At 44.9% G+C, this 25,795-nt stretch overlaps 1 protein-coding gene across 5 annotated transcripts in view; it reads left to right on the forward strand.

The window, feature by feature from the left end:
* Positions 1-25,795, forward strand: part of Nr5a2 (nuclear receptor subfamily 5 group A member 2) — a 121,962-nt gene that overhangs the window by 63,390 nt on the left and 32,777 nt on the right. For all 5 annotated transcript variants that reach the window (XM_038349206.2, XM_038349205.2, XM_038349207.2 and 2 more), the window contains 2 exons: positions 9,447-9,566; positions 18,204-18,351. In XM_038349206.2, coding sequence (XP_038205134.1) covers positions 9,447-9,566; positions 18,204-18,351 — 268 coding nt within the window. The remainder of the gene's footprint in view (positions 1-9,446; positions 9,567-18,203; positions 18,352-25,795) is intronic.

Genomic DNA, 25,795 nt, shown 5'->3' on the forward strand with positions numbered 1-25,795 from the left:
GCTCTTACAGTGTTTCTGGCCCTTCTTTCCAGATGTTCCCTGAGCCAATGCAGGCGAGGTGGTACTGGTTTGTCTGTTGGGACTATGTTTCCCATGATCCGTTGATCTCTGCATTGTGTTCGGTTTTGTTTTGGAACAGTGACAATATAAACAGACCTGCTAATCTGGAAGAGGGAAAGTTTCAGAGGATCCCATACTCAGACAAAAAACTAGAGGCAACTAACGATGCTTGGAGAAGAATTCGCCTCTCCTAGGGATGAGACCCTGGATTGGTTATTCAGTACATAGCGGTCAGCCATGAAGCCATATCCAGAAACCACAAACTGGATCATCGTCTTTCAGCATTTGGTCCATCGTGTAGGGAAGCTAGGGCAGGAACTGAAGGCAGCACACCTGGAGGCAGGAACTGAAGCAGAGGCTATGGAGGTGTGCTCCTACCAGCCTACTTCTCATGGCTTTCTCAGCCTGCCTTTTTATAGCATCTAAGACTCCAGCCAGCAGTGGTACTGCCCTCAGTGAGCTGGGCTCTCTCACATCAACCAAGAGAATGTACCACAGGCTTGCCCACAGGGCAGTCTAGTAGGTAAATTTTCTCAGCTGAGGCTCCTTTTCCCCAAATGACTCTACCTTGCATCAAATTGACATAAAACCTAACAGCAAATCTCCTTTAAGGGGATTTTCTGTTTGCATATCATCTTCCAGATCAAACAGGTGAGGACATAGGAGATTTCAGAACTGAAGAATAGGAAAATAAGTAGTAGCCACCAGCAAACACCACTGTGCCCAAGAAAGAAAAGGCTCTACAAAGTGTTTGACATTGTCTGCTGTACCCATCATCTGAACTTCTTTCCTTGTCCTTCGCTTAGCATCTCAATTCTTTTTCTTTCGGTTGTCCCTGATTTACATGCCTCTCATTTGAGGGACTCACCAACAAAGCACGGCTGGAGTTCAGCGCTGTTGAGTTCTTTGTCAATTGAAGTTGCAGCCCTGACCATAGCTCCTTTGGCCATGAAGTCATACAATTTTGTGTACTAGTTGACAAGGCCACGTCTTATTTCTTCTATTCTTTGTAAGTTCTCGACATAAGAACCTGGTCTCTGATGCGGGTCAGTGTTAATGCCCTCCTTTAATTCCAGCACGTGGGAGACAGAGACAGGTGGATCTCTGTGAGTTTGAGGCCAGCTCTGATCTACAGAGCTAGTTCCAGGACAGACTCTAAAAGCTACAGAGAAACCCTGTCACGAAAAACCAAAAGAAAATAATTAGTCACTGAGGCTGGGCATAGTGGCCCATGCCTTTAATTCCTGTGCTTGGGAATAGGGCAACCATGGCTATATAGATTAACCAAACCCTCTTGGTGGGGGTGGTGGAAGCTGTGGACCAAACTGGGTCACATATTTATGAAGTCTTCAGGGTGCCCAGAATATACTGTTTAGTTTTATTACTCATTAGGAATGTACTTATAATCTGCCATGATAGTGGTTTTAGGTTAATTAGTCCCTATCTTTTTTAAAATATTTAAGTATATGTATGTTTTGTCTGCATGTACGTCTTCATACCAGAAGAGGGATTTGGATCTTACACAACTGTAGACAGTTGTAAGCTACCGAATGGGTACAGGGAATTGAACCCTGGACCTCTGGAAGAAGTAGTTGGTATTCTTAACCACTGAGCGATCTCTCTAGCCCCATTAGTCCCTATTTTTAAAAAAATTCTTCTTAATATCAGGCCCATTGAGCAGTGGTTCTCAACCTGTGGGTAGTGACCACCGTGGGAGATATGTATCAGATACATACACTGTGGTCCATAACAGTAGCAAAATTAGTTATGAAGTGGCAACAAATTTCTGTGGTTGGGGGTCACCACAGGCTGAGGAACTTGATTAAAGGATCACAGAATTAGGAAGAATGAGAACCACTATCATAGGTTCAGGGGCTTGGCAGAAAGTGGAGTTTTAAGAGAGAGAGTGTGTGTATGTGTGTACACAAGTGAGGGTTTTATGCATTAATAAATGATTCATTTTTTAAATTTTATGTGCGTTGGTGTTTTGCCTGCATGTGTATCTGTGTTAAGGGTGTCATATCCCCTGGAGCTGGAATTCCAGGCAGTTGTTAGCTGTCCTGTGGGTGCATGGAATTGAACCTGTGTCCTCTGGAAGAGCAGAGTGCTCTTAACTGCTGAGCCATGTCTCCTCCTGTGGGTCTAGGCATTTTTCTTGGATGTGTGCCTGTGCAGCACTTGTGCCTGGTGCCCGCGGAGGCCAGCAGAGGGCACCAGAAGCTCTGGAACTGGAGTTACAGGTGCTTGTGAGCCACCACGTGGGTGCTGGGAACTGAACCCAGGTCAGAGCTCTTAACCACTTGGGTATCTGCTCAGCTCTCACACAGGTTATGAGAAAGGCTCTCTCCATGTATCCCAGGCTGGACTCCGGGCTGAGCCTCTGGAGAGCTGGAATTACAGGCATTCGCCAAACATACCTGATCTGAATATGTGTTTCTCAGTAGCGATATTCAATATTTATACACTCTGTGCAGCTTTATCCATCAAACTCTGAGTTGTCTCTCAGGACTTCACATTTACTCCCTGACATGAGCACGGCTTTACTGAAAGCAGTGCTTCGTTAACGTCCCTGGAAAACAGGCATTAGGCAGTCACAGACAGTCTGAATGCTCTTCGGAAGCACAGGACTAAGGAAACGTTAACGCCTGACCTCCTTCCTGGAAGACTGGTGAGCTTGCTGTGGGATCTTTGCGATTGCGAATGTCCATGGTTGGACATTGACTGCTTCTCTGAGTGGCCCTGAGGTGCAGGACTGATAGGCCCCACCGAATGGCTCTGGATGGGGTTCGTTATTTTTTGTTCACAGACATTTTTTTTTTGCCATTGCCTGGGGGCTGCTTCTCTCCTCCACTCTCTGCCCCATCACCATGGCGGGGGCCAGCCTGAGAGGACAAGCCATCCTGAGACAGCCATGCCCCTTTATTCCAGGTTATGGTGTTGTTGCTGGTAGGAAAGTTTCGGTTTTTGGCTCTGTCCTCATGAAGGATTATTGCCTGTAGTTTAGTTTTTTCAAGTCTATAGACCATCATGTTTCCGACCCCCAGTTTAAGAATTTGGCAGAAACCAGCATGTACAGGTGAAGTTGTTGTGAGGGAAGAATGCAGGCATGACCAACATGGATGGAGCTGGTGGGGGGAGGGTTTCAGAGGAGCAGCTTTTAATGGCTTCTCAGGGACTTGTGCGCATTCTTGGCAGAGGTGTATAAATATTCCTGGCCACTAAAATCATGAGCATTTCAAATCCTGGCTTTTCAGTTTAGCCGAGCTCTGTTGTGAAAATTTACATAAATTTGGTGCTTGCAAAACAGTGATCAGTTTTGTTCAGCCTGCCTTACCAAATGTTGTGGGAATTAAAGGGGGTTCATGGATGCAAAGCTTTGTTTTATTTGCTTATTTTTAAACGTATAAACATAGCTGGGCCTCATGACACAGGTCTAATCCTGCTTCACTGGGAGGCTGAAGCAGGGGGATCTTACATTCACTAGCCGTATGAGCTCACGAAGTAAGTTCAGGAAAGCCAGGGAAACTTAGGGCCTGTGTCAGTCAATAAATCAAGCAGTCAGAACTAACCAACCAATCAATCAACAGAAATGATCGGGAATAGCTCAATCAATAGAAAGCTTATATAGCATGCATGAGATTCTAAATCCAATATCTAACTCCCCAAAAGTGTTAATGTGGTCCATAAAGTCCTTTTGTAGGGAAAGCTTCGGAGATGAGAGCTTGGCACCTTGTTTCCTATTGGTTGCTCTAGCCCGGTTTGCTCCCAGGGAAATGACAGCAACCAAAGGTGATGCTTCTGATGGAGCCACGATGACATGGAATAGGAAGGAGGTTTACCAGAAATCCTTCTTAGTGTTACTGAACCCACATACAAGGTGGCACATCTTCATGAACGGAGCCGATTATTGCGATCACAGGCAAATCTCGCGAGCCGCTGGCTACTGCGGCCATCCTGGCTGTGAGATCAGGCCGCACACTGATAATTGTCCAGTGTACACCTGTCCACACACTCCGGTGTGCTGAAGCACCATGGAAGAGGGTCTGGGGAACATGGAAGAAGTTCAAGTCCAGACAAACAATACAAACTGGATGCTTCTAATATCCACCTCTGTGATGGATTTAGTCTCTGAATCCCAGCGTCTGGGGAGTTCTTGGTCTTGACCTGAATGGAAGAGGAGTGGATGAAGACACCTCCACCCCCACCGCTGTGGCTTGTGGGAATGAAAAAAAAAAGTCAGACAATAGTTAAAGCCCTCTGCCTTCTGCTCCCCTCCTTGGTTTGGAGAGTTCACCTCCATGGAAAGCTTGTTGGGGGGGGGCCTTTGTCACCCCATTGGAGACGTATAGAAAGGGCCAGGATAGCTTAGATCCCGATATGTTGTTTCCAGATAGGTCCTCGGCCAACAGCAATGCATTTGGAAGCATGCTGCGCACCTCCATGCACTCTGCACAATGCACTCTGGAGCATGGCATCAGCCGAAGACATTCACTGGCTCTTGCTTCTCTGCTTCAGTCTTGTTTTTAGTGCTTGCTTAATTATTGTTAATGTGAAATCATTTTTTTTCTTGGACTTTATAGCAGTTTACGATACGGGTTTCAGATAGCCATCTGCGCTTATTAGAAAGCACTCAACGATTAAGGTAGCCACGTGCCTGCATTGCCTGAGGCAGGTTCTTATTGAAGTTTGTTGAGTTGACTTTTGGATGGTCTTGATTTTTCCTCACTGTGTTTGGATATATGTATATACATGTCACCATAGTATCAAAATGAAATGGCGACCCCCTTCCAGAGATTGGTTTGTTTGCTTGCTTTTTGCTAGGAAAAAAAAAAGTACCTGGGCATTGTTTGTAGTGATGCTGAAGTGTGTTTGAATAGTAGCGCCTGTGTGTGCGCTCGCGTTTTCATTTATTTATTTCTTTTGCAGGAATGATTAGTGGGTAAAGGTCAGAGGACAATTGACAGGCCTCTGCTCTCTCCTGCCCCATGGGTCCCAGGGATTGAACTCAGGTCATCAGGCTTGGCAGAACCCACTGGGCTATTTCATCAGCCCGTTTTTCTGTTTTGTTTTGTTTTGTTTTTCCTTTCATTTAAGAACTGTATTTGGATTCAGAAGTTATTCTAACAAAGTAAGGGGAGGAGAGACTTTTTTAAAATAACATTCTACAAGTTCTGGGCATGGGGGCATATGTATTTTCTCAGGTTGAGAGATAGGCAGATCTTTGAGTTTAAGTCGAGTCTGGTCTACACAGTGAGTTCCAGGATAGTTAGGGCTACATAGAGAGAGCCATCCCCCAACCAAAAGTCAAGGATGGATGGACGGACGGACGGACGGACAGCCAGATAGATAGATAGATAGATAGATAGATAGATAGATAGATAGATAGATAGATAGATAGATAGATAGAGTTCTACAAAGTGAGTCTGTCTATTCCCACCTTTCTGTGACCCTGGAGGGTCAGTAGAATGGGCCTTTGGGCATCTGGTTGACAGTCTGCTCCTGTGGCTGGTGTTTTAATTTGGGCATCTGGTTGACAGTCTGCTCCTGTGGCTGGTGTGTGAATTTGGGCATCTGGTTGACAGTCTGCTCCTGTGGCTGGTGTGTGAATTCTCTCAGAAGCACCGATTTTGTCTTCTTCATCCTGTTCCTCACCTCATTTTAAACACAGGTCCTATGCACAAAAGTTGATGGTCTGAAAGAAGAATTAGGTTTATGCCTACTTACCCCCCTTCTCCAATTCAGTAGAATGTCTTTCTTCCTTTTTTAAAGCGCAACTGCAGTGACTCATAGTTTATGAAAAGCCTCTGCAGCTGAGAAGGGGAAAGGAAAAAGTCGCTCCCCTAACCAAGAAGCTATTCTCAATTGATACTGGCTTGGAGAGGGCAAATCTGGTTTTTCGAGTTGATTGACACTGGGTATGTCAGCCATACTCCAAGGCAGGGTCCACGTTCATTAGTAGTAAGCTAAGAGAACTCTGTGTTTTCTGTGTTTTGTTGTTATAGTTACGGTGTGATTTCTTGGGGTTTTTTTTGGTGTGGTGGGTATGCTTTTATTCATTTATTCATAATTATTTTTAATTAAAGAGAAAGTAAAAGGTACATGAACTTGATTTGGTGGGGAGGTAGGAAGGATGTGGGAGCAGAAAGGATATGGCCAAATCTAAAAACCAAAATAAAGCAAACTCTCTACGAGAGGGAAAGTGAATTATCAGTTCTCACCTGTTCAAAGTTGGGGTGTGGGTGTGTGAGACACGAACGCTTGATACCTTGAATGTGGAGTTGAGAAAGAGACGCACATTTTTCTTCTTCAGGTTGACTGCCAGGCCCTCTCTCAGCACGGGAATGCTCACACTTCTAATGATGAACAGGCCGGGGCGTGGGAAGCCGTGTTTCATTGCTGTGTGAGCCTTGTGTACCTTTACACCCTCATCTAGAGAGTTTCTCTGATGAGTAACTCGTTTCTGAGATAAGCCCTTGCTTTTATTGCTGCCGATAACCCAGGCTTACAGGGAGTGCTGTTGCTATCCACAAGTGACATTTTGTTCTACAATGGGACTGATAGCTAAACTGGTCTCCCCAGATGCCACCCGAAATATTACAGCATTAATGCTAGCAAAATTTTCTTATTAAAAAATAAGTTGGTTTTTCCTTCTGACTCCTTGGTACTCATCTCTTCAAAGCTCACTTTATACGTAAAATTAAATATATGCATATATGTGTATACACACATATTTCTATACACACAGAGATAAAGACATACATATGTACACTTGTGTGTGTGCATTAGAAAGTGCCAGCACTTGTCACCTGGCAATAGAGAAGATGTCGTCTTTTCCCAGCCCCTTTATTCCTGTGTGTATGAAGGCGGTATTATGCAGAGCAGCATGAAGCTGCACTCTCGCCAATTTCAAGAGGTCATAAACTAGCACAGAATCAATTATGGAAAATATTGCAATAGAATATTGGTGTAAAACCTCTTCATGGGGTGTCCAAACAAAGGCTCAATTGCTCAGGAGGGCTTTTGAAATTATCGCCAGTCTGGAAGTCCTTCCCAAGGCCAGCTTCAAGTGCAGACCTGCACGCACATGTGAGGAGGGACATCCGCACATGGATACTGCATCTGACAATTGCTGGTTATCTTAGAAGGGCCAAAGGAGACACTAGCTTACCCTGCGGGGCTGGCACCTGAAATATACGGTGCGAAACTGAAGGATCGCAGAGGTGAAAATGATTCAGGCATTTGTTCCTTCGTTTCAAAAGCACCACGTGCCTCTTAGAGAAGGGCAGGCAGATAAACAATTAGGATTCACTGGGAATCAGGCAGGTTATCGGAGACTCTCCAGAGAACAAATGGTGTCACGATCATATAAAACAAAAGGAAAATCAAGATGACACTCAAGGGAGAATCAGACTCTTGTCACCGATTCCATCAATTTCCAAAGAGGTGGGCATGGGATCGGGGGTGGGGGCCGGAGAGAACGGAGCAGATTTGAACATGCACCCTCAACGTTCTGAAGGACTAGGGAAGGGCGAGTTCTGTGCCACAGTTCCACTTGCAGTCTGTTACAGTAACCGTGTGGCTATGTAACAGTGCACTCGGTCGCAGTAACCGTGTCTCCTCTGTTATATGTGCAAAACGGGTCATCATCAGATGAAAACGAAGGGGGGGTGTGACCCAGGAAACATGCTTCTTCATGCCCACTCACCCTCCTCCATCGCCATGACAGTCCCCTTTACTCTCCCCCCACCCCACACCTGTTTCTCGAGACAGGGTTTCTCTGTAGCTTTGGAGCCTGTCCTAGATCTAGCTCTTGTAGACCAGGCTGGTCTCAAACTCACAGAGATCCACCTGCCTCTGCCTCCCGCGTGCTGGGGTTAAAGACATGCTCCATCACTGCCTGGCGTCCCCTTTACTCTCTCTTCATTTAAAAGATTTATTTTTATCATTTTAAATTATGTATGTATATGTCTGTATGTAGACATGAATGCAGATGCTCAGCGAGGCCAGGGGAGTTAAGATCACCTGACATGGTTTCTCTGAATCCTGGAAGAGTAGTACGGAATCTCACTGTGGAGCTCCGTCTGACCTGGAAGTCACACCACGCTGGGATTGAGCTCACAGATCCACCCCCCTCTGCCTCCCAAGGGATTAAAGGCGTACTCTGTCATAATCAATTTTCTTGCTGTGTAACTAGATTCTTAAGCCAGAATCCCCATTCTGTACCCATGCGTGGACTTTGGAGGTCTGCCTGACCCCACCTCCTGGATGTTCCGTACAGTGCTATCCTGTGTGGTTATTATTGGAAAGATGATGTCAAAGTACAGTGTTTTTGGCTTCCCAGAAAAGAGTGCTAAATAAATAACCAAAGCCTCATATCAAAGTTTTTAAAGTGAAGGGAGCCAAATTGCTATTGTAGACTGATAAATCTGAGATGAGATACTGATAGCGTATGGGGGTGCAATAAAACCCCAAGGAGCAGCCTGCACTTTGCTCTGAAATCACCCTTCACATCCGACAGAGAGCGAGAACTGCAGTCCCCTCTGGGTGCAATGACATGCCTGTTGCTGGGTCATCAGGACACAGGGCTTCACCTGCAGTCAACCCTCGACAGAGGATAAAGTACCTAGGTACTGCACCCACCTGCCCTTCCCCTCACCGTGCCACATAGCACTCTGGCACAGCTTCCAAAGAAGAAAGCAGACGCTTACTGTCAACTACCCCACTGGGTGTTGCACCAAGCAAATGATTTCCATAAAGGCAGGAGGGGATCCGCTTACCTTGTTTATCCTTCTATCCCCAAACTCCACACTTAGTCTCACCAAATAATTGACCCAAAAATAGCCATTTGGGCTTGTTTAGTAGTAAAGCGTTTGCCTAGGGTCCTGGGTTCAAATCCTGAAAACACAGTTGGAATTCTTACCTAGGAGTAAGGAATATCTCTTAAAAAACTCAATATGGCCACTGTTCGTCTGTCTCCAAAGATCCCTCCGGCTACCCTGTTCATTTTTTTTCTGTTTGGCAGCGAGCTATGATGTGTAACCTTTACATACATGAGCATGGCCTACTTGGGATCATTCCTTTCAGGGTTTTCTCAAGACCATCCTGGCTCCTGTCCCTCTGATAACCAAACTCCAAGAACTCTTGTAATGCCAGCTAGAACAATCTAATGGCGCGCCTTCTCTTGGAAGCCCGTTGATTATACTTAGTTTATACTCTGAAGTATTTGTCTAAATAAAAATCGTGTCTTCCAGGAGCAGCAGCGCAGATGCCAAGCATGTGTCTGAGTGGTCACTGACAGGACCCCCTTACTTGTTGGTTTTCTTGCATGGAGAATTACACAAAACCAAAAAGGTAGCAAGTAACACGCTCTTGTTTTCCAATTGCAGGTTGACGACCAAATGAAGCTGCTTCAGAACTGCTGGAGCGAGCTCTTGATCCTTGATCACATTTACCGGCAAGTGGTGCATGGGAAGGAAGGGTCGCTCTTACTGATAACTGGGCAACAAGTGAGTATCCAGATCAAAACAAAGCAGGACAAAAACAAAAACAAAAAACTTGTTATTAAGCACATTCAGAGTGGCAGGAGTCTAACTAGGTCAGAAGCACTCTTGGGCTTCAAAGGGAAGGACTGGCTGCAAGTAATTGAGAAATGATGACTCCTGGCACGCAGTTCCTGCTCTGGTACAATGTTGGGGAGGGAGCAGTATCCACAGCTTTCTGCCTCCTTCTGCAGCGTAGGGAGTCCTGCACAGGGCCAGAGCTATGGCTAAATCAGACTCGGAATTTTGAATAGTGGTTTTTTTTCCTTCTATTTTTTCATGAACACACCGTATCTGTATGCTAGCTAGCCAGTTTAATTCCTTTATAAGCTGGAGCGTCCTTGTTTTGTCGGTGATAATGATGATGATGGTTATGGTCGTGATGATTGTGCTAAAGAGAAAACTCATGCACGTTGGGTGAGTGTTCACTGTCGTTGAGCACCCCCCACAGTCCCCGAATCTTTGCTGTTTTGGAATGATATCAGTGGAAGAGTCTTAAGTTAAATGTCACGTGGAGTCAAAACAGCTGGCTTAGAGGTACGCACATGAGAAGGGACAGGGGTTCCCTTTTTCAAGAGGGAAGAGCTGCTGTGAAGTTAGACTTGATATTTGGTGAATCCATCAATACTTCCTGGGTGCTGTGCCGTGTGCTGCTGGTCTCTCTTCTGAGGCACTGGTGTGTATTGGGAAGTAAAGGAGAAAATACTCCCTGTCACTTTGGAACTTAGTGTGGTAGCATGGGGTTGAGAATAACAACCTCACGCACTAACCTGTGGTATACTGGAGCAAAGGAAGCTGAAGAAATAGAACCCAGCAGGAAAACGAGTGCACGCGTATTCACGGATATGTATTTCAGGCGGGGCCTAATAATTACAGAGGTAACAGGAGAGTTGTCTGTCCTTCTTGAGAAGGTAGCATTTGAGCAACACATGGGGAAGCAGAGACTGCTGTGTAGCCATCTAAGGAAAGGGAGGAAAATGGACGTAATGCTGACATTTTAGGGTGTGGGTAAATTCTCCTGGTTTTGTACCCTCCTCCCTGCAAATGATGGGTCGACTGGTAGTCTAAACTCATGGTACGCAGTGAGTTCTTGAGTCCATTTGGTCATCGCTCTGCAGGGCAGCATCGCATCGTTCAGCCGGGGTGACTCCAGCACGCAGGCGCTGTGATCTTTTACGTCCAGTCATAAATGTTTATGTGCTGTGAAACCACAGCAGCGCATATTTGAAAATGGAAGGCTGTCTCCACACCATTTGCCGATTATTAATAAATCACATTTCCCAATCCAATTAAAAGCAAGCACCATTTCAGAGCTCTGGTCGACTGGATCAACTCGACCGTCTCCATCACTATCTGGTCCTTGTTCTCAGCATCTCTGGGGAGAAGAACTTTTGAGATGGGACCATCTATTTGACTTCCTGGGCCTCCGAACCTAATTTGGTGTTTTCCTCCTGGGACCAAAGTCTTCAGATGGAACCTACCCATTTTTGAGTCGTATCATAGGATATATCTGTGACTATTCCCACCCTTGCCCAGCTAGAGGCTATATTAGAAGTAAAAGACACAACTCATGAATGAATTCAATCTCTCTATTTTTTTTTAATAAATGGGGTTGTGCCATTTCATCCCAGTTCTTGAGAAATATTCCTTACTCATTTTGCCTCGAGTGCCACCTAAAGTAATAGTAATTACTGTTTGAAAGTACACCTATTGTCTCTCTGACTCTTTTTTGAGACGGTTTCACTGTAACTTTAGAGCCTGTTCTGGAACTAGCATTTGTAGACCAGGATAACCTCAAACTCTGCCTTCCAAATGCTGGGATTAAAGGCCTGCACCTACACCGACCCACCCAGCATCTCTCTGATTTGTAATACCAAGCACAGTCACAGAGTAAACAGTGTTAACCCCTGCTGTCAATTACTGCCACTCCAGACAGTGCGTGCCAATGGAAGGAGGGAACTCCCTGGCCTGTTCCTTACACCTTTCCTGCAGAACAGTACATTTCCGCCTTCCCTGTGCCAACAGCCTGATGATGGCTCTTGTTACCAAGCATTCTCATTTATGGTATCTACGGGAGAAGGCTTTTACCATCTATCATAGAGCAAGCAAGAGAAGCATACACCCAGGCCCCTGCAGCTACAGAGAAGGCAAGCAAAGAGCCCACAGGAAGACTTGTGGAGCTCATGAACTTTACAAGGGCATGAGAAAGATCAGGAGGCAGGAGGGGGTGAGACAGCCACTGGAAGACGGAGTGTTGGTTCTGAGACTCAAGCCCAGAGAAAAAGTGTCTGTGTGTGTGTGTCTGTGTGTGTGTGTGTGTGTGTGTGTGTGTGTGTGTGTGTACATACACTGAAAGAATGTAACTTAGGGCCTCACACATGTTCTGCCATGAAGCACTCCCCCAGGTTTGAAAAGAATCAAGTTGATAAGTGTCTGCTTCTAGCATCTACTATACCATTAAATATATTAGCCAAGTAGATGACTGTGCATGAGAACTATTATATCTCCAGCCCAGAACCTGAGTAAAATAAGCTAGCCACGCTCCAGACGCTAGCCTCGCCCACACCCTCATCTTTCTGCTTCCGCTTGTCAGAGTGGGCTAGCAACAATGACCTGCCAGTCACTAAGCTCCTTCTTAGGCCACTTTCTAAATCCTAAGTACTTCTTCTTAGAATGATAAATATTCTTCAGATAGCAAAGGCGGGAGAAGAGGGCTAGTACAACAATGATTAATGTAATGTATCCTGTATGCCAACATTAAGGAGGCCGTCGATGCAGTGATGTAAAGAGGAGGGATATATTGAGTCTAAGAGTCAGCAGTATTCTAGGGAAAACAAATATATTAAAGTACACGGTGGGAAAAAGAGCGTCTTCCGTCCTCATTATGTCTACAGCTGAGCAAAGGCAGGGACAACTTTAGGGACAGCCTGTGTTTTCCTATGGGGACAGGTGGCTTTTTGAAACAGAATTGACTGTGTAGCCCAGGCTGACCCTAAATTCATGATCCCCCTCTTTCAATCTCCTTGCCGCTCAGACTATTAGCACAGACTTCTTAACTTTGGTTTGGGAATGGTAAGAGTACACATGTAAATATGTGTCTGTATATTTATGTGTATTTCTGTGTATTCTGTGTACATATGTGTGCATTTGAATCTCAGTATGTCAGGACAGCCTGTGTACCCTTTTTAGACTTTACTAGCCACACCATCCTGAGAAAGTCACCCTACCTTTCAAGTGTCAGTTTCCTTCCCTCCTCGGCAGGAGCCATCGTGGTACCCGCATGAGAAAACAGCGATAGAAATGACAGGAAGTAGTTGTGTAGTACTACAATAAGAAAGTAAGTCTTGGAGACAGCGCTGACATGGAAACATAGCGGCCCATTCCCATGAATTGTCTAGCGTGCAGACTTTCACACCTATATTCAAGTCTGGTTCCTTCATGCATTGTATCAAGGTCATGCTGATGTTGGGGAAGAAATTAAGGTACATGATATCAATAAAGCATGCAGAACTCTCCTGGGGCTTCATGGTTGGCACTCACCCATAGGTGAGGAAGATGCTTTTTCATCTGGGTAGACTAATATATGGAGCACAGATCAGAGCTGTGAGAGGAGAACTAGACACCTCCCCGCAGCGTGGTGCGTAGGGATAAGAAAGGCCCTTCCTCCATCTGCTCGATCACGGCAGCAACTGTTCTTTGAGGGCTTTGCACTGTGCCGTTCTCAAGCCCCCCAGCACAGTCAGGTGCACTGTAGGATCTTCAGAAGAGAACGAGTAATCAGGCCATGTGAGCTGTAATGAGCCCTCGCCTCCCCAAGCTGCTTTTGACCATGGGATTTTATGACAGCAACAGAAGCCCTAACTAAGATGAATAAAATCTTGACACAAAGAGAACCCTAGACAGTCATGTCCTATTGCCCTGAAACATATGTGTGGTGGCCAAACTCTGGCCAACTGAGGGATGCAAGGCCCAGTGTTCTTGCTTTCCTCTGCTGTCTGTGGAGTGCTGTAATGAACTAGTGGAACCGCTCCAGCAGAGGAGGGAGAAAAGACTACCTACATTGAGTTGTAAAAATGAGGTGCACTCTGGGGGTGGAGCTTGGTGGTCAGGTATTTGCCTAAATGTATGTGAGGCCCTGAGTTCAATTCCTAGCACCACAAAGAGAAAGAAAAGGAGGGAAAGAGGGGAACATAAAAAGTTACAAAGCGGCAAAGTATGATGTCCCCAGGGAACTATCTTGAGGCCTGAAGAGAATACAGATACGATAGCACAGCTTTGACCTCAAGCCTGGGGGACAGCCCCTGTCTCAGGCACCATTGGTGGAGCTGGGGCCTTCCGTCTCCAAGCTACTAGTACTAGGAGGTGTTTAAAATTAGCTTTTCTTAAAGACTTTGCTTTTTAAATTCATGTTTTATATGTTTTCCTTCCTACCTTCCTTCTCTCTCTCCTCCCTCCCTCCCTTCCTTCCTGTCTGATTTAAATACAGGGTCTCACTATGTCTGGTACTTGTTCTGTAGACCAGGCTCATCTGGAATTCACAGAGAGCCACCTGCCTCTGCCTCAGGGGTGCTGGTATAAAAGTGTGCACCACCATCCTTAGCTACTTGTGTATTTTCATCCAGCATTGATATAAATGCAGATTATATATAACTCTGGGACAAAAAGGAAAGCGTAACTATCATTAATATTCAGTGCTGTCAAACTATTTGGCTCGTATCTTATATTTATGACAGTTCTTTTAAAGCTATACACACATACATGCACATATACCTGTGTATGTATCATAACAGAATACTCTGACATGAGGTCAGATTTTAGTATTTGCATATTGTGCCTAATAAAGAGTCACTGTAATATCATCCTAAGGGAAAGGTCTACTGTGAGCTTAATACCCTGTCATTGTGCACCGTATTAAAATGACAAGAACCTTACAATATCCAAGTCATCAAAATTTTGGACATTAGAACTAAAAGCAATTTAACTTAAATTATCTCTGCATCTTCGGAATGAGTGGAATTTATCCAGAGGGGACACGGGCTTAGAATATTCTTCGGTCTCCCCCCTGAATTTAATGGCATAAAGATTACATGTAAGAGAGCAATCAATTAATTTTACTAAGTACATAAAAGACAAGGCCAGCTGCTCCTGAAATGAGCACAAACCCCGCATCCAACAATGAAAATATAATTATGTTTGCAATAAAATGTAAGGAAGTTGCAGGCCTGTGATTTATCAGAAATGAATCCTCGTTCCCCTTCAGAGGTGTGCAATTTGATAAATTATCCTTGGAAGAAATGTTGTCAGAGCCCCCATTTAATAAGCATGTTTGAGCTCTCAAATTAGCATGTAAATAAATGTACGGCTATAAAGGTTGAGATGCCAATTGATTTCGCGAGGTATATCTTACTAAAGGAATCTCACTAAACAGATAATCCCTAGGAGCCGACTGAGATTCCTTTCATGTGGTGTGTTATGTTTTTAAATACGAAATTCTCCTATTCAAACTTACATAGACCTGTTTGAACGTTCACACACACCTCATTAACTAAGACTATATGTTTACATTTCATTTTAACACAGCATTCTGAATCAGGGCTTGACCAGTGGCTCTTCTTACCATGTACTTGTGTGTATTAAGAAGCATCCACAGTGTGTTCAGTTGATACCTAGCTTCCATACCTCAATACTGGAAAATTAGTATGGTTCTTACTGAGATTGCATCCTCATGGCCACAGAAGAGATGGACACCTTTGCTAGCCCACCTGCCTTATTTAATGACGATGACACCAAGGGGTGGAGTTGGTGTCTGACTTTCCCAACTGTCTTTGTTCGTGAGGGCCATTGTTGAGTCCTGTCACCTGTCTCTTTCTCTAGTTTCTCCCATCTTTGTCATCTCATTGGCCCTTCCTGCTGTCATTATCCACCCAGCCCATTTGCCCCTGCAGAATTTCTTACACACTGAATTCCCCTTATCTGAAAATGTTTGGACTAGAGCGCTTCAGAGTTTTAAGTGCCAGAGGGTTACGTAATATAGAACAAGGGATAGACCCGGTTCTCAATATGCAGTTCATTTGTTTCGTATGCACCTTATGTACACAGCCCAGAGAGGATTTTGTCTGGTTCTTTTCGGTGAGTGCATGTCACACAGAATCTGTCACTTGGAGCTGTCCTGCTGGTGATCGGAAAGTTTTAGCTCTGAGGGCGTTTCATGTGACAGGGTTTCTAGGTTTTTTTGTTTGTTTGTTTTGTTTTGTTTTGCTGAGCCAGGGTCTCATGTAACCCAGAGTGTTCTTGAGCTACTACGGTTTCTTCTGCTTCAGTCTTCAGATGAGTCTTGAGGCTTAAGGGTGTGAGCCACCAGACTTGAATACTCGCTAGGGCTTTTGTATTTAGGATGGTCAGCCTGTGTTATACCAGGAGCAAATCCTGGCATTTACCTTTGTTTGACTGTTGGTTGAAATTGTTGTCTCATCAAGTAGGCTTGGTTGGCCTAGAACTCACTGTATAGTTCAGGCTGGCCCCAAACGCTGTGGCTGTCTTCCTGTCTCTGCCTCCTTCATTATGACAGGTTAGTTTTTGTCAGTGTGCCCATACTAGACCCATCTCTCAGACTGGCCTGTGGCCGAGTCTCTGGGGATACTTTCTTGATTAACAACTGATGTGGAAGAGCCCAGCTCCCTGTGGGCAGTGCCACCCCCCAGCAGGGTTATAGAAGCAGACAGAGTCAGTTGCTGTGTCCTCCCCCAAGGTCTCTGCTTCCGCTCGTGCCTTAGCTTCCCTCCTTGATGTCACCCTGTCCTAGGATATGAGTGTTGGGGTTGCCAGTGTATGTGCCAACACATCCACCCTTTATTAACGTAGAAAGTACCCCTTTAAAATGCTGGCTTGATGTCACTCTCAAGCCTGAAGTGCCCCTGTTGTTCTCTGTATGGTTCCCCCTGCTCATTTCCCGCCCCAGGGTTCAAGCTGCCTGCAGACTGACCCTTCCAGGCATTCTTGAGATCACCTGAAGGAGCTCATAGAGTGTTCGACATTTCAGTTGCATGGGTAGATGCCAGCCCAGGGTGTATGCAGAGCAATTGGATGGCACAGGGCTTGAAGCCCCTTGGTCTGCATATCAGTGGTTGCGTTTTCATGCGCAGTTGACTCTCTTGTAAGCTGATTGACACCTTTGGGGGGCGGGGGTTCGTCTTTCCACTGACTCATAATTTTCCTACTCTTGAAAAAGATTTCTTTACACCCCGTATTCTCTAGTTATAGCTGAAAATTCAACTCATCATATTTACACAATAAAAAAAATCCATTCTGCCTTGTTTTTAATTGCAAATCCTCCCCAAGGGACTAGTTCTCCTGCATCGGAGGCAGCCCCGTGCCTTCTCCGGTGAAGCAAGTGCAAGTCAATTATGGTAATGAAATGTCAATAAATATAAAAATTTAATACAGACTGCTCTGGGTGAGTGGCAGATGAGGACTTGCCTCCCAGACAAATTTGCTGCTCCTGCAAAAAATTAAATGCACCTAAAAGAATGTCTGTTGCTTAAGAGCTCTCCAGAAAAGCAAGGCTGGGAGTGCCAGCTACCAAGTGGGTCTTCCCAAACTGCAAATTCCGGAGCAGAGACGGGACCTCTGAGGACAGCCATCCTCACCTTTGTTAGTATAAACTGAGCTGCTTATATCCCTGTGGATAGTAAAGATGGGCGCCTCTCAGCACGCTTTACAAAATGAAAATGGAAATAAGGCTTTTGGGGTTTGTTTTCCAGATCAAGAAACTATTCTGCATAAAAATTAGGACATGCGTCAAGGGGAGTGGTGGAGATCAGTTTGGTAGAATCTAATGTAAGCATCTCAAACTAACAGCTTTTGTGTCGGCTTCTAAGGAGGGCTGGTAAAGCAAATGAATAGGTTCAGAGTCCAGCATGGAGACGCTGCACCGGGAAGGCTGAAGCAGGAGGATGATGAGTTTGAGGCCAGCTTGGCTACATCGTCAGGCTCTTTTTCTAAAAGGGTCCTTTAGTCACCGCACGTCAGTACCTTAATCACCTGCCAGCAAGCAGCCGTGCACCACGATTCTCTCAGCTGTTTCCCAATGCCAGTGACACTGGACATCCACCATTGTTTTCCCCATGTATTAGTTAATGTTATTGCGTACAAGTAGAATAATTATGTGGCTCATTTTGTGGGTAGCGTATTTGTCTTTTGAATTCATACTTCAGAATTGTAAATAATTACCTTACATGAAAATATTTTCGCTGCAGAAAAGCAGGTGTAGGTACTTGTAAAATGTAGGCAATAAAAACTAGTCCCTATGGAAGTCATCGACTTTGGATTTTTATCAGAATAATTATGACACATTTTACAGGAGGTCTCTCCAACTGCTTTTAAGAGCAAAACTTTCCCTGGTTGTACTGGTTCGTTGCTGTCAGCTTGCATCGCCTGTGAGAAACGGAGCCTCAGTTGAGGAACTGTCTCCAGGCCATTGGCCTGTGGCCTCTGCTTCGCAGTCCTGTACTGCAACCTGATTTTTCCCACGGTTCCGAGTGATCTCCGCCGGAGCTCTGTGTCGTGAGTCCTGCTGGTTGTCACAGCTGCGATTCTGTGTTACAGGTTGACTTCTCCAGCATCGCCTCCCAAGCCGGAGCCACCCTCACCAACCTCATGAGTCACGCACAAGAGCTCGTCCTGAGACTCCGTGCCCTCCAGTTTGATCATCGAGAGTTTGTGTGTCTCAAGTTCCTCGTGCTGTTCAGCTTAGGTGAGCAAAGATTTTTTTTTTCCTTCCTTGTCCATTCAACCAAACATTATTTTCAAATGCCCAATGCTGGGTGTCTTGATGTTACAGATATAATGCATTTTCTTCAGGGTAATGAAATCTTTGGACTTGACCATGCCTTCGCGTGTGTTCTTACACTTAGCCCTTTAGCAGATGGGCTGGGGTATAGAACAGGAGTGGTTCAGTTGGAGTTTCCCCTGCTGGGCAGGCGAGCAATGGACAGGTAGCAATGCCAAAAGGCACAGTGGAGACAGGAAAAAGTCACTTTCCCAAGTTGGACCCATCTTTCTGCCATTCATGTTTGAATATTTTACCTTTTTTTGTGGTCTGTTCTGCCTTCCAACTCCTCTGTTGCGTTTAGCCTTGGAAAGTGGGGGTAGTAATTAAAAGCCTGCTTTTTACGTTTCTATCGGGATTCGCTGGAGAACGTTTCTAGCAGAATGCCCCATTCTCTGCACATATAAAGGATAGTGGCTGTCAAAGGGAAAGATGCTTCCTTCGCAAGGGTGTGGAGTAGAAAGATAGCTAAGCAAGATAGATTAGCTAAATCAAGGTTCTCAGCGAGCCAGTTGAGAAAAATCACCCCTGCTTGGAATAAAAAAAGGATTAAGGAGATGGATTTTTATTGACTTCAAAGGAACAGATTTTTCTGCCTGTCCCTTACTTGATTTCTGTATTTTTTGTTGGCTTAACAAAGCCAACTTAAATAAACTTTTTTGCCAAGTCCATTCATTCTTCATTGGCAGAAGGCTGAGGGAGGCAACTTCTCTTGGACGAAAATAATGACAGAAATCAGATTTACCAACATATGTTTTTTCTTTAATCTTCAGTTGTAAGATAGTTGTGAATACATATCCAAAGAAATATAACAATAACACAAACTGCAAAGTGAAACAGATGTATCCGCCATTGGGCCGCTTGGTTTCAGAGTTCCTCCTGATAGCCCCACACGGCTGTTGCCGATAAAGGAGGAGCGTGAAGCCTCCAAACTCGTGCAGTCAACGTGGAAAAGAAAAAGAGCTTTTTTTTTTGTAGCTTGGAAAGTGTGATGAATACAGCAAAAAGAAACGCACTTTAGATAAGAGCGTTCAAAGCTTCCAGTGGCAGGAGCAGGGCCCTACGTGGTTTCTCTATTAACACAACAAACAGGAAAGTTCTGATTGAGGAAGTCTGGCTGAATACTAAGCTCTCAACCCAGTGACGTTTGAGTGAGTGGCATGAAGCTACATGTGAAGCTGTGGTGCATGCCTTTAGTCCCAATACTTTGGGAGGTGGAGGCAGGAGGATCTCTCTGAGGTTGAGGCCAGTCTGGTCTGTATAGTGAGTTACAGAGCAGCCAGGGGCTACATAGATAAACCCTGGCTCAAATAAATGAAAACAAAACAAAGAACATGAATTATCTTTAGTTTTCCTGATGTAAAGAAACACTCTTACATTTATTCATTTTCTTACACGTTTAAGTGTTCTGACAGCATGTATGTGTGTGCACAGGGGCATGCCTGGTACTCGGGGGATCATTAGATGTGCTCTTCTGATATGGGGGCTGGGAATTGAACCCCAGTCCTCTGACAGGGCAACAAGTTCTCTTCGCCACTGGGCCACCTCTCCAGCCCCAGAGTTCATTACTGTCATCTTACCTTCATTGTTCTCTAAATTACTATGTTCTCTGCCAGTCCTGAGGAGGCAGGTGGACCTTAACCACCCTCGACCTTTGACCCTTACAAATGCTCTTCTGAACAACGGTATTTATCAGAGCCTCCAACACACACTTCCTTGTTCCCTGGCTGCTCGGGAAGCACACAGCACTGAGAAAGAGCCAGCCTACGTTAGCTGCTGAAAACTTGCCTGCTTACTGCTTGAGGAAGAAAGGGAAATAAGAGCTTTTGATCACAGGTATAATAAGTTTAGGTCAGGAGTTCATTTTTAAAGGAGTAGTAAAAATGTAATTAGCAGTAGAATTCAGGTGGTTTCCAATTTATGAGTGGAAAACTTTCTTCATTAATTTTCCCCCTGGAAACAATAGATAATTACTTTTTTCAACCCTATTGAGTTTTTAGCTAATGAACTTTAGATCCCAAGTACCTGTTTCATCTGTACCTGAGAAGGAAGTTGTGCGAGGGGGGGCCACTTTGAACCCCCAGTCTGTTTCCTAAGCCAGGTGCTCGTTGCACAAACCCTCAGCAAACCTCGAGCCTTCTGCAACTGAACCAAATAACACTGGGATCCCAGCTCTGCCCAGCATTGCCCCTGATCAACCCGACAAACCCCATGCTGCAGTAGAGTAGCTGAAGGCCGGAGGCCCTGTTGAGAGGTGGTTGCGCTCTTCATTCTCGCGTGAGAGATGACGTTGTCCTTCCCCGATATAGTCAAGGAGAGAAGATGGGATATGATCTCATGCAGGTACAGCATCTTGAGCCACAAGAGCAGCCAGTGCTGAAGTTGAAAGGCAAGAGGAATTGAAGGAAAGGAGAGAGGGTGAAGCAGGAGACAGGCTGGAAAGGTAGGCAATCGCCTGGCCGTCAAAGGACGGGACTGGCCTTGGTCTGTCTGCTAATTCCAAGATTGCGTTGGGCATAGAGTAGAAGAGAAGGAGGTGCCATGAGTCACCGTTTTAGTCACCGGGGAAGCACAGCAAGGGGCTGTGATGTGAAAGCTGGCTCGCCAGCTAGTGTTCGTGTGACTTTGTGGTGATAGCATGGATTTTCCTACTTCGTGGGGGTCTGAAGGGGAGTGGAGACACAAACCAAGGAGAGCTGCTAGGCTGTGGCAGACAGTGTTGGGAAGCAGTGACCCAGGAGGATATGTAGGAATAGTAATGGACAAGTTTAGTCAAAGCAGCTTCCAGGAATAGCCACTCCCCTCCTACTAGTCACCCACTAAATGACAGGACTAAAAGAAGTCCACTTGACATAGTTGGTCTAGCTAGTCAAGAAAGGAAGTGAAAAGGAAAAATAACAATTCTCTCAATATCTCTTTTGTGTGTAACCTACGATAGACCCTAAAGAGCTATCATGGCTAGTTATGTGTTCCTTAAGTTATGCCAAATTGGGGTTAGTGTGCACAAGGCCCTGTGGTTGGATCCCCAGCTCCACATGATCTAGTTTTGATGAAAACACACCCGTGGGGGGGGGGGGGGACACCTGTGATCCAAGCACTGGGAAGGCAGATTCAGTAGTTCAAGGTCATTCTCAGCTATACATATCAAAGTCAGCTTTGGGATACATGACCTACTCTCAAAATACATACCTGCTAAATTACCAAATTAGTTACATTTTGTTGCCTAATAATTTACTTTGTGCCCATTGATATTCTGACAGAAAAGAGATGTCGGGACTCATCTATTTGTTTGAGGGTTTATTTAACTGACTCACACCCCTGCTTCTTTCTTACAAGGAGTTAAAGTGGCTGATAAAGCCTACTGTCAGCTGTCAATGCAGAAGTCAGTGTTACAGAGGATGAAGTGTAGAGGTAACTTCCTCTCTACTGTTATGGACGTAGTTCACACAAGTAAGATTTCCACAGCCTGTAATCTGAAAACGAGGGCAGAACTGGAGAGTGCTTGGTTGCCTTTTACGAATCCTGAGTAATGTCATCCATGTTAGGAAGAATATTAATGTGGCTTAAGCGCTCAGCACAGCAAGTCACCGAAAAGTTCCAGCTAAGATGCTACTTCGGCTTGGAGATTTTCTTAGCCTGGAGGCTGGATGGTGCGACGCCCAAGCCTTTGTTGTATCCCTGATGAAAAAAGAAAGACCTGGATACCTGTTGTATTTTATATCCCGAAATGAGCACCTCTGGTTTCCTGTACACTGCCCTCTTCTCTGATCAGATGCTAGTTCTAGAAGGCCTTGTGACATTTATTTACCTCCTGTTGTTTCTCTTGAGGGGGAAATAGCCAGATGTAAGCAGTGGCTAGCCTCTGCCTCAAGTCTCTGTAAGTGTAGAGTAGCACACAGAAGGGACGGGCCTGCTTTTCAGTTGCTTCTGTGCAGTAGAATCCGGCTCTGTAAGTGGAGCCTCCATTGATGTTAAAATCCTTCTTAATGTTTTCTTTACATACAGAATTCAAGCCCATCACCAAGTGTCCAGTTAGGGAGCTACAAAATGTTTACTGATAAAATATGTGAAATATAGGCGCTGTTTCTTTTAAACTCAAAGCCTTTGCCAAAGTAATTGTAATGATTAATAGTTTAGCCAAAGGTTGCATCTCATAGAAACCTTGGAATTTCAACTCTGTTCTATCAGTTTCCCTTCTCCAAGTTTGAGATGTTATTGATCAGCTCTTTGCACAGTTAAATTGCAGAAAGGAATATTAATGACTAAAATCTGGTACTACGTGGACATCTGTTTCAAGTAGCGACTTAATCAGGCCAGGTTAGGAAACAGTAGGGGAAAAAAATCTCTTGCAGTTCTTCCCTAGTGCCGGTGGAGTCTTCCATCTAGTAAAACAGATGAGAACATCCTATCTTTATTCTTCCGTTTTAGCTCTTTGCTTCATCCCAAATTTCCAGCGTTGACTATGGTGCCCGATTACACATCACACACAACCCAAGAGTCATCGCTATAGAGGCAACAACCCTAGGCAAGATGGGTTTGGTTGTCTCAGGGAATGATGCAGATAGGATGTGTAGAAAGGTTACCGTCCGTAACTGCCTTCACCTGTCTGCGCCCAGGGTCCTCCCTGTGGAGCATGGATGGAGGTACGGAGGACACAAGGCCAGAACTGTGTTTGCTAGAGAGTGGTTTGCTCCAGCCCAGGTCTCTTCTCATGCTTCTGAACCTGCCCCTTTATCTTGAAGGAGTACTCACCAGATCCAGTCTCTACAGGATCAGAGAATAAATTCGGTAGGACTTGATCAAAATGAACCTTGAGATGATGAAGGAGCTAAGGAAAAAACAAACCCCGAGGCATTGTGAGGAGACCAGAGCATTTTTTTTGACCTTGTTTGCTGTGGCTCCTTTAAGCGGACCCTGTCTAGAGCAGACAAAGGGGGCTGTATAGTGAAGCTTGGACTCTTATCTATCCCGTCAGCGTGCTGTAAAGCTGTGTATAGTCGATGTTTTGCTTCTTGTACGCTACCTGGCAGATAGGCGATTTTAATAAATATTTATTGCCTTTCCTCCCAATCTCTACATTTGAAAAACTGTTTTAGGAAATGAGATAATAGTTAAAAATAATAATTAAAAAAAGCAGAAGCACAGGATTTGGAGAAAGATAGCATAGAAGGTCGAGCCCATGGAGAAAAACTAGAGGATTTGACATGATTTATTGGAGAGAAATAAGGCTGTGTGTTTACATAACGAATATAGTAATTATAATGAAAATGATAGAGACTCTAGAGAGTCCCTTTTCCTTTATGGCATCACCAGCATTACAGCACTAGGAAAATGAAATACCACAATGAGCCATACAAGAAACATTCCCCTCCCCTTCAGGGGTGTTAATAGTAAGTATCTTCACACGAGGCCACAATTTAATGTCTTTTGTTTTGTTTTTGTTGTTGTTACTGTTTTTTTTTTTCTTCTTTCATTTCCCCCAGCCCCAGGCAGGGTTTCTCTGTGTAGCCCTGACTATCCTGGAACTCACTCTATAGATCAGGCTGGCATCAAACTCAGACATATGCCTGCCTCTGCCGCTCTAGGGCTGAGATAAAAGATTTTTGGTCTTTTAAGATAGGATGTTCCCATGTCGCTCTGGCTGTCCTGCAGCCCCTTCTGTTCACCATGCTGGCCTCAAACTTAGACCTCTGCCTCCCAAGTACTAGAATTAAAAGCATCCCCAGGTAATTTAATGTCTTTTTTATAGAAAGGGACCTAAGTGAACACCCCACTCCAGTTTTATATATAAAGAAAGAAAGTAGATGATTTACTCAATGTTTTAGCATGGGGTCAGGTCTGGGACCGGTAGCCAGCAGTGTTGATGAATGCTTGCTTCTCGGTTCTGTGCACTTGGCCTCTTCTGAGATACTGGAACCCATTATCACTGCCTACATGTAGAGACGTAGATGGCCAAATAAGAATAGGGCAGTTAATCGAAAAATGTTGTCTAGAAGAGAAACTTTTCTTGGAGACCAGCAGGAACCTACTTGGAAAAATTTGCAAACTCTGTCACAGACGTAATGTTTAGGTGGATGAAATCCATTGGGGATAAGCGTTAGACTGAACCTGTGAATTCCATCTTCAAGAGAGAGGCTTCTGACTCTCCTAAAGAGCTTGGTGGTAACTCTGATCATGCAGCATGCTGTCAACATTGTATTAGTAAATAGAATCACACATGTTTACTCTCTGAACAGTGCATATGACTTAGCCTTTGGGTAATGTGCAGTAGTCTGCAGTTTCTGATGTGTGGTATTTGGTTTTCCCTGTTTGAGTTTCAGCCTCTGATGCTTCCACTTCGATAAAGATCTTGTGCTTGGCTCATTTTACCTTTGTCTCTGAAACGTGATCCTCTTGATGGCAGGACCCAGTGAAGAGTACCGCGAGAGCTTTTTACACACAGTGAATCACAGCAACATGGGGTCGGCAGGCACTGGCCTTTGAGCCCAAGCCAGTCAGAGTCAAAGAATCCCATACAACCTTCCTAGACAGAAGTGTGTGCTGCTGCTGAGGTTGCATGTTTTACTTGGAAAGGAAGACCTTATAAACAGGCAACTATTCCTCTCCCCTCTCATCAGACACAGCAGGGACCTACTGAAGAGTAAACCTTTGATCATTAGATGCGGTTTCAAAAGGTTCCTTCCTGTCATTTCTTGGGCCATCAGGCAGACCTTCTTCTTGCTTGCCTGTGGTACCTGTTGCAAGTCCTGTTGCCAGGACTCCCTTTTAGTGCCAGTAGGGAAACTATGAAATGTCTTCTGTGGCTGGCAGCAGCTCTTGTCACTGCCCACAATGCCTTCATGCCATCTGCTCAGTGGCTGGCTCCTCCTAGGCTAGGGCTTGTCTTGAGCAGTGGAAGGTCCACACTGGTGGCTTCCACGGCAATGTCACATGCTAATTCAAGTCCAGATGTCAGCAAGGCACTGGAGTGTAAATCTGGAGGTTCCTTTTCCACCTGAGTAACTACTGCCAGTTCCTGAATAACCACTCAGAGGCTTAATATTAATTATGAAAGTTTGGTTGATGGCTCAGGCTTATTACTAGATACCTCTTAGATTTAAATTGGTCCACTTCTATTAATCTGTGTGTTGCCCCATGGGCATGGCTTTATGTCACATCTTGCTTCTCCAGTAGCTGCTGGCATCTCTCTAACTACACCTTCTTTCTCCTTGTGTCTGTCTGAATTTCCCACCTAGCTATAGTCTGCCCTGCCATAGGCCAAAGCAGCTTCTTTACTAACCAATGCTAATAAAACATACTCACAGCATACAGAGGGCCTTCCCACATCATGGCCCTGGTTGACCGGCCCCTCTGGGTTGTCTGGTTGGAA

This window comes from Arvicola amphibius, chromosome 12 (genome assembly GCF_903992535.2).
Source record: "Arvicola amphibius chromosome 12, mArvAmp1.2, whole genome shotgun sequence".
In the NCBI taxonomy this organism is placed as follows: domain Eukaryota; kingdom Metazoa; phylum Chordata; class Mammalia; order Rodentia; family Cricetidae; genus Arvicola; species Arvicola amphibius.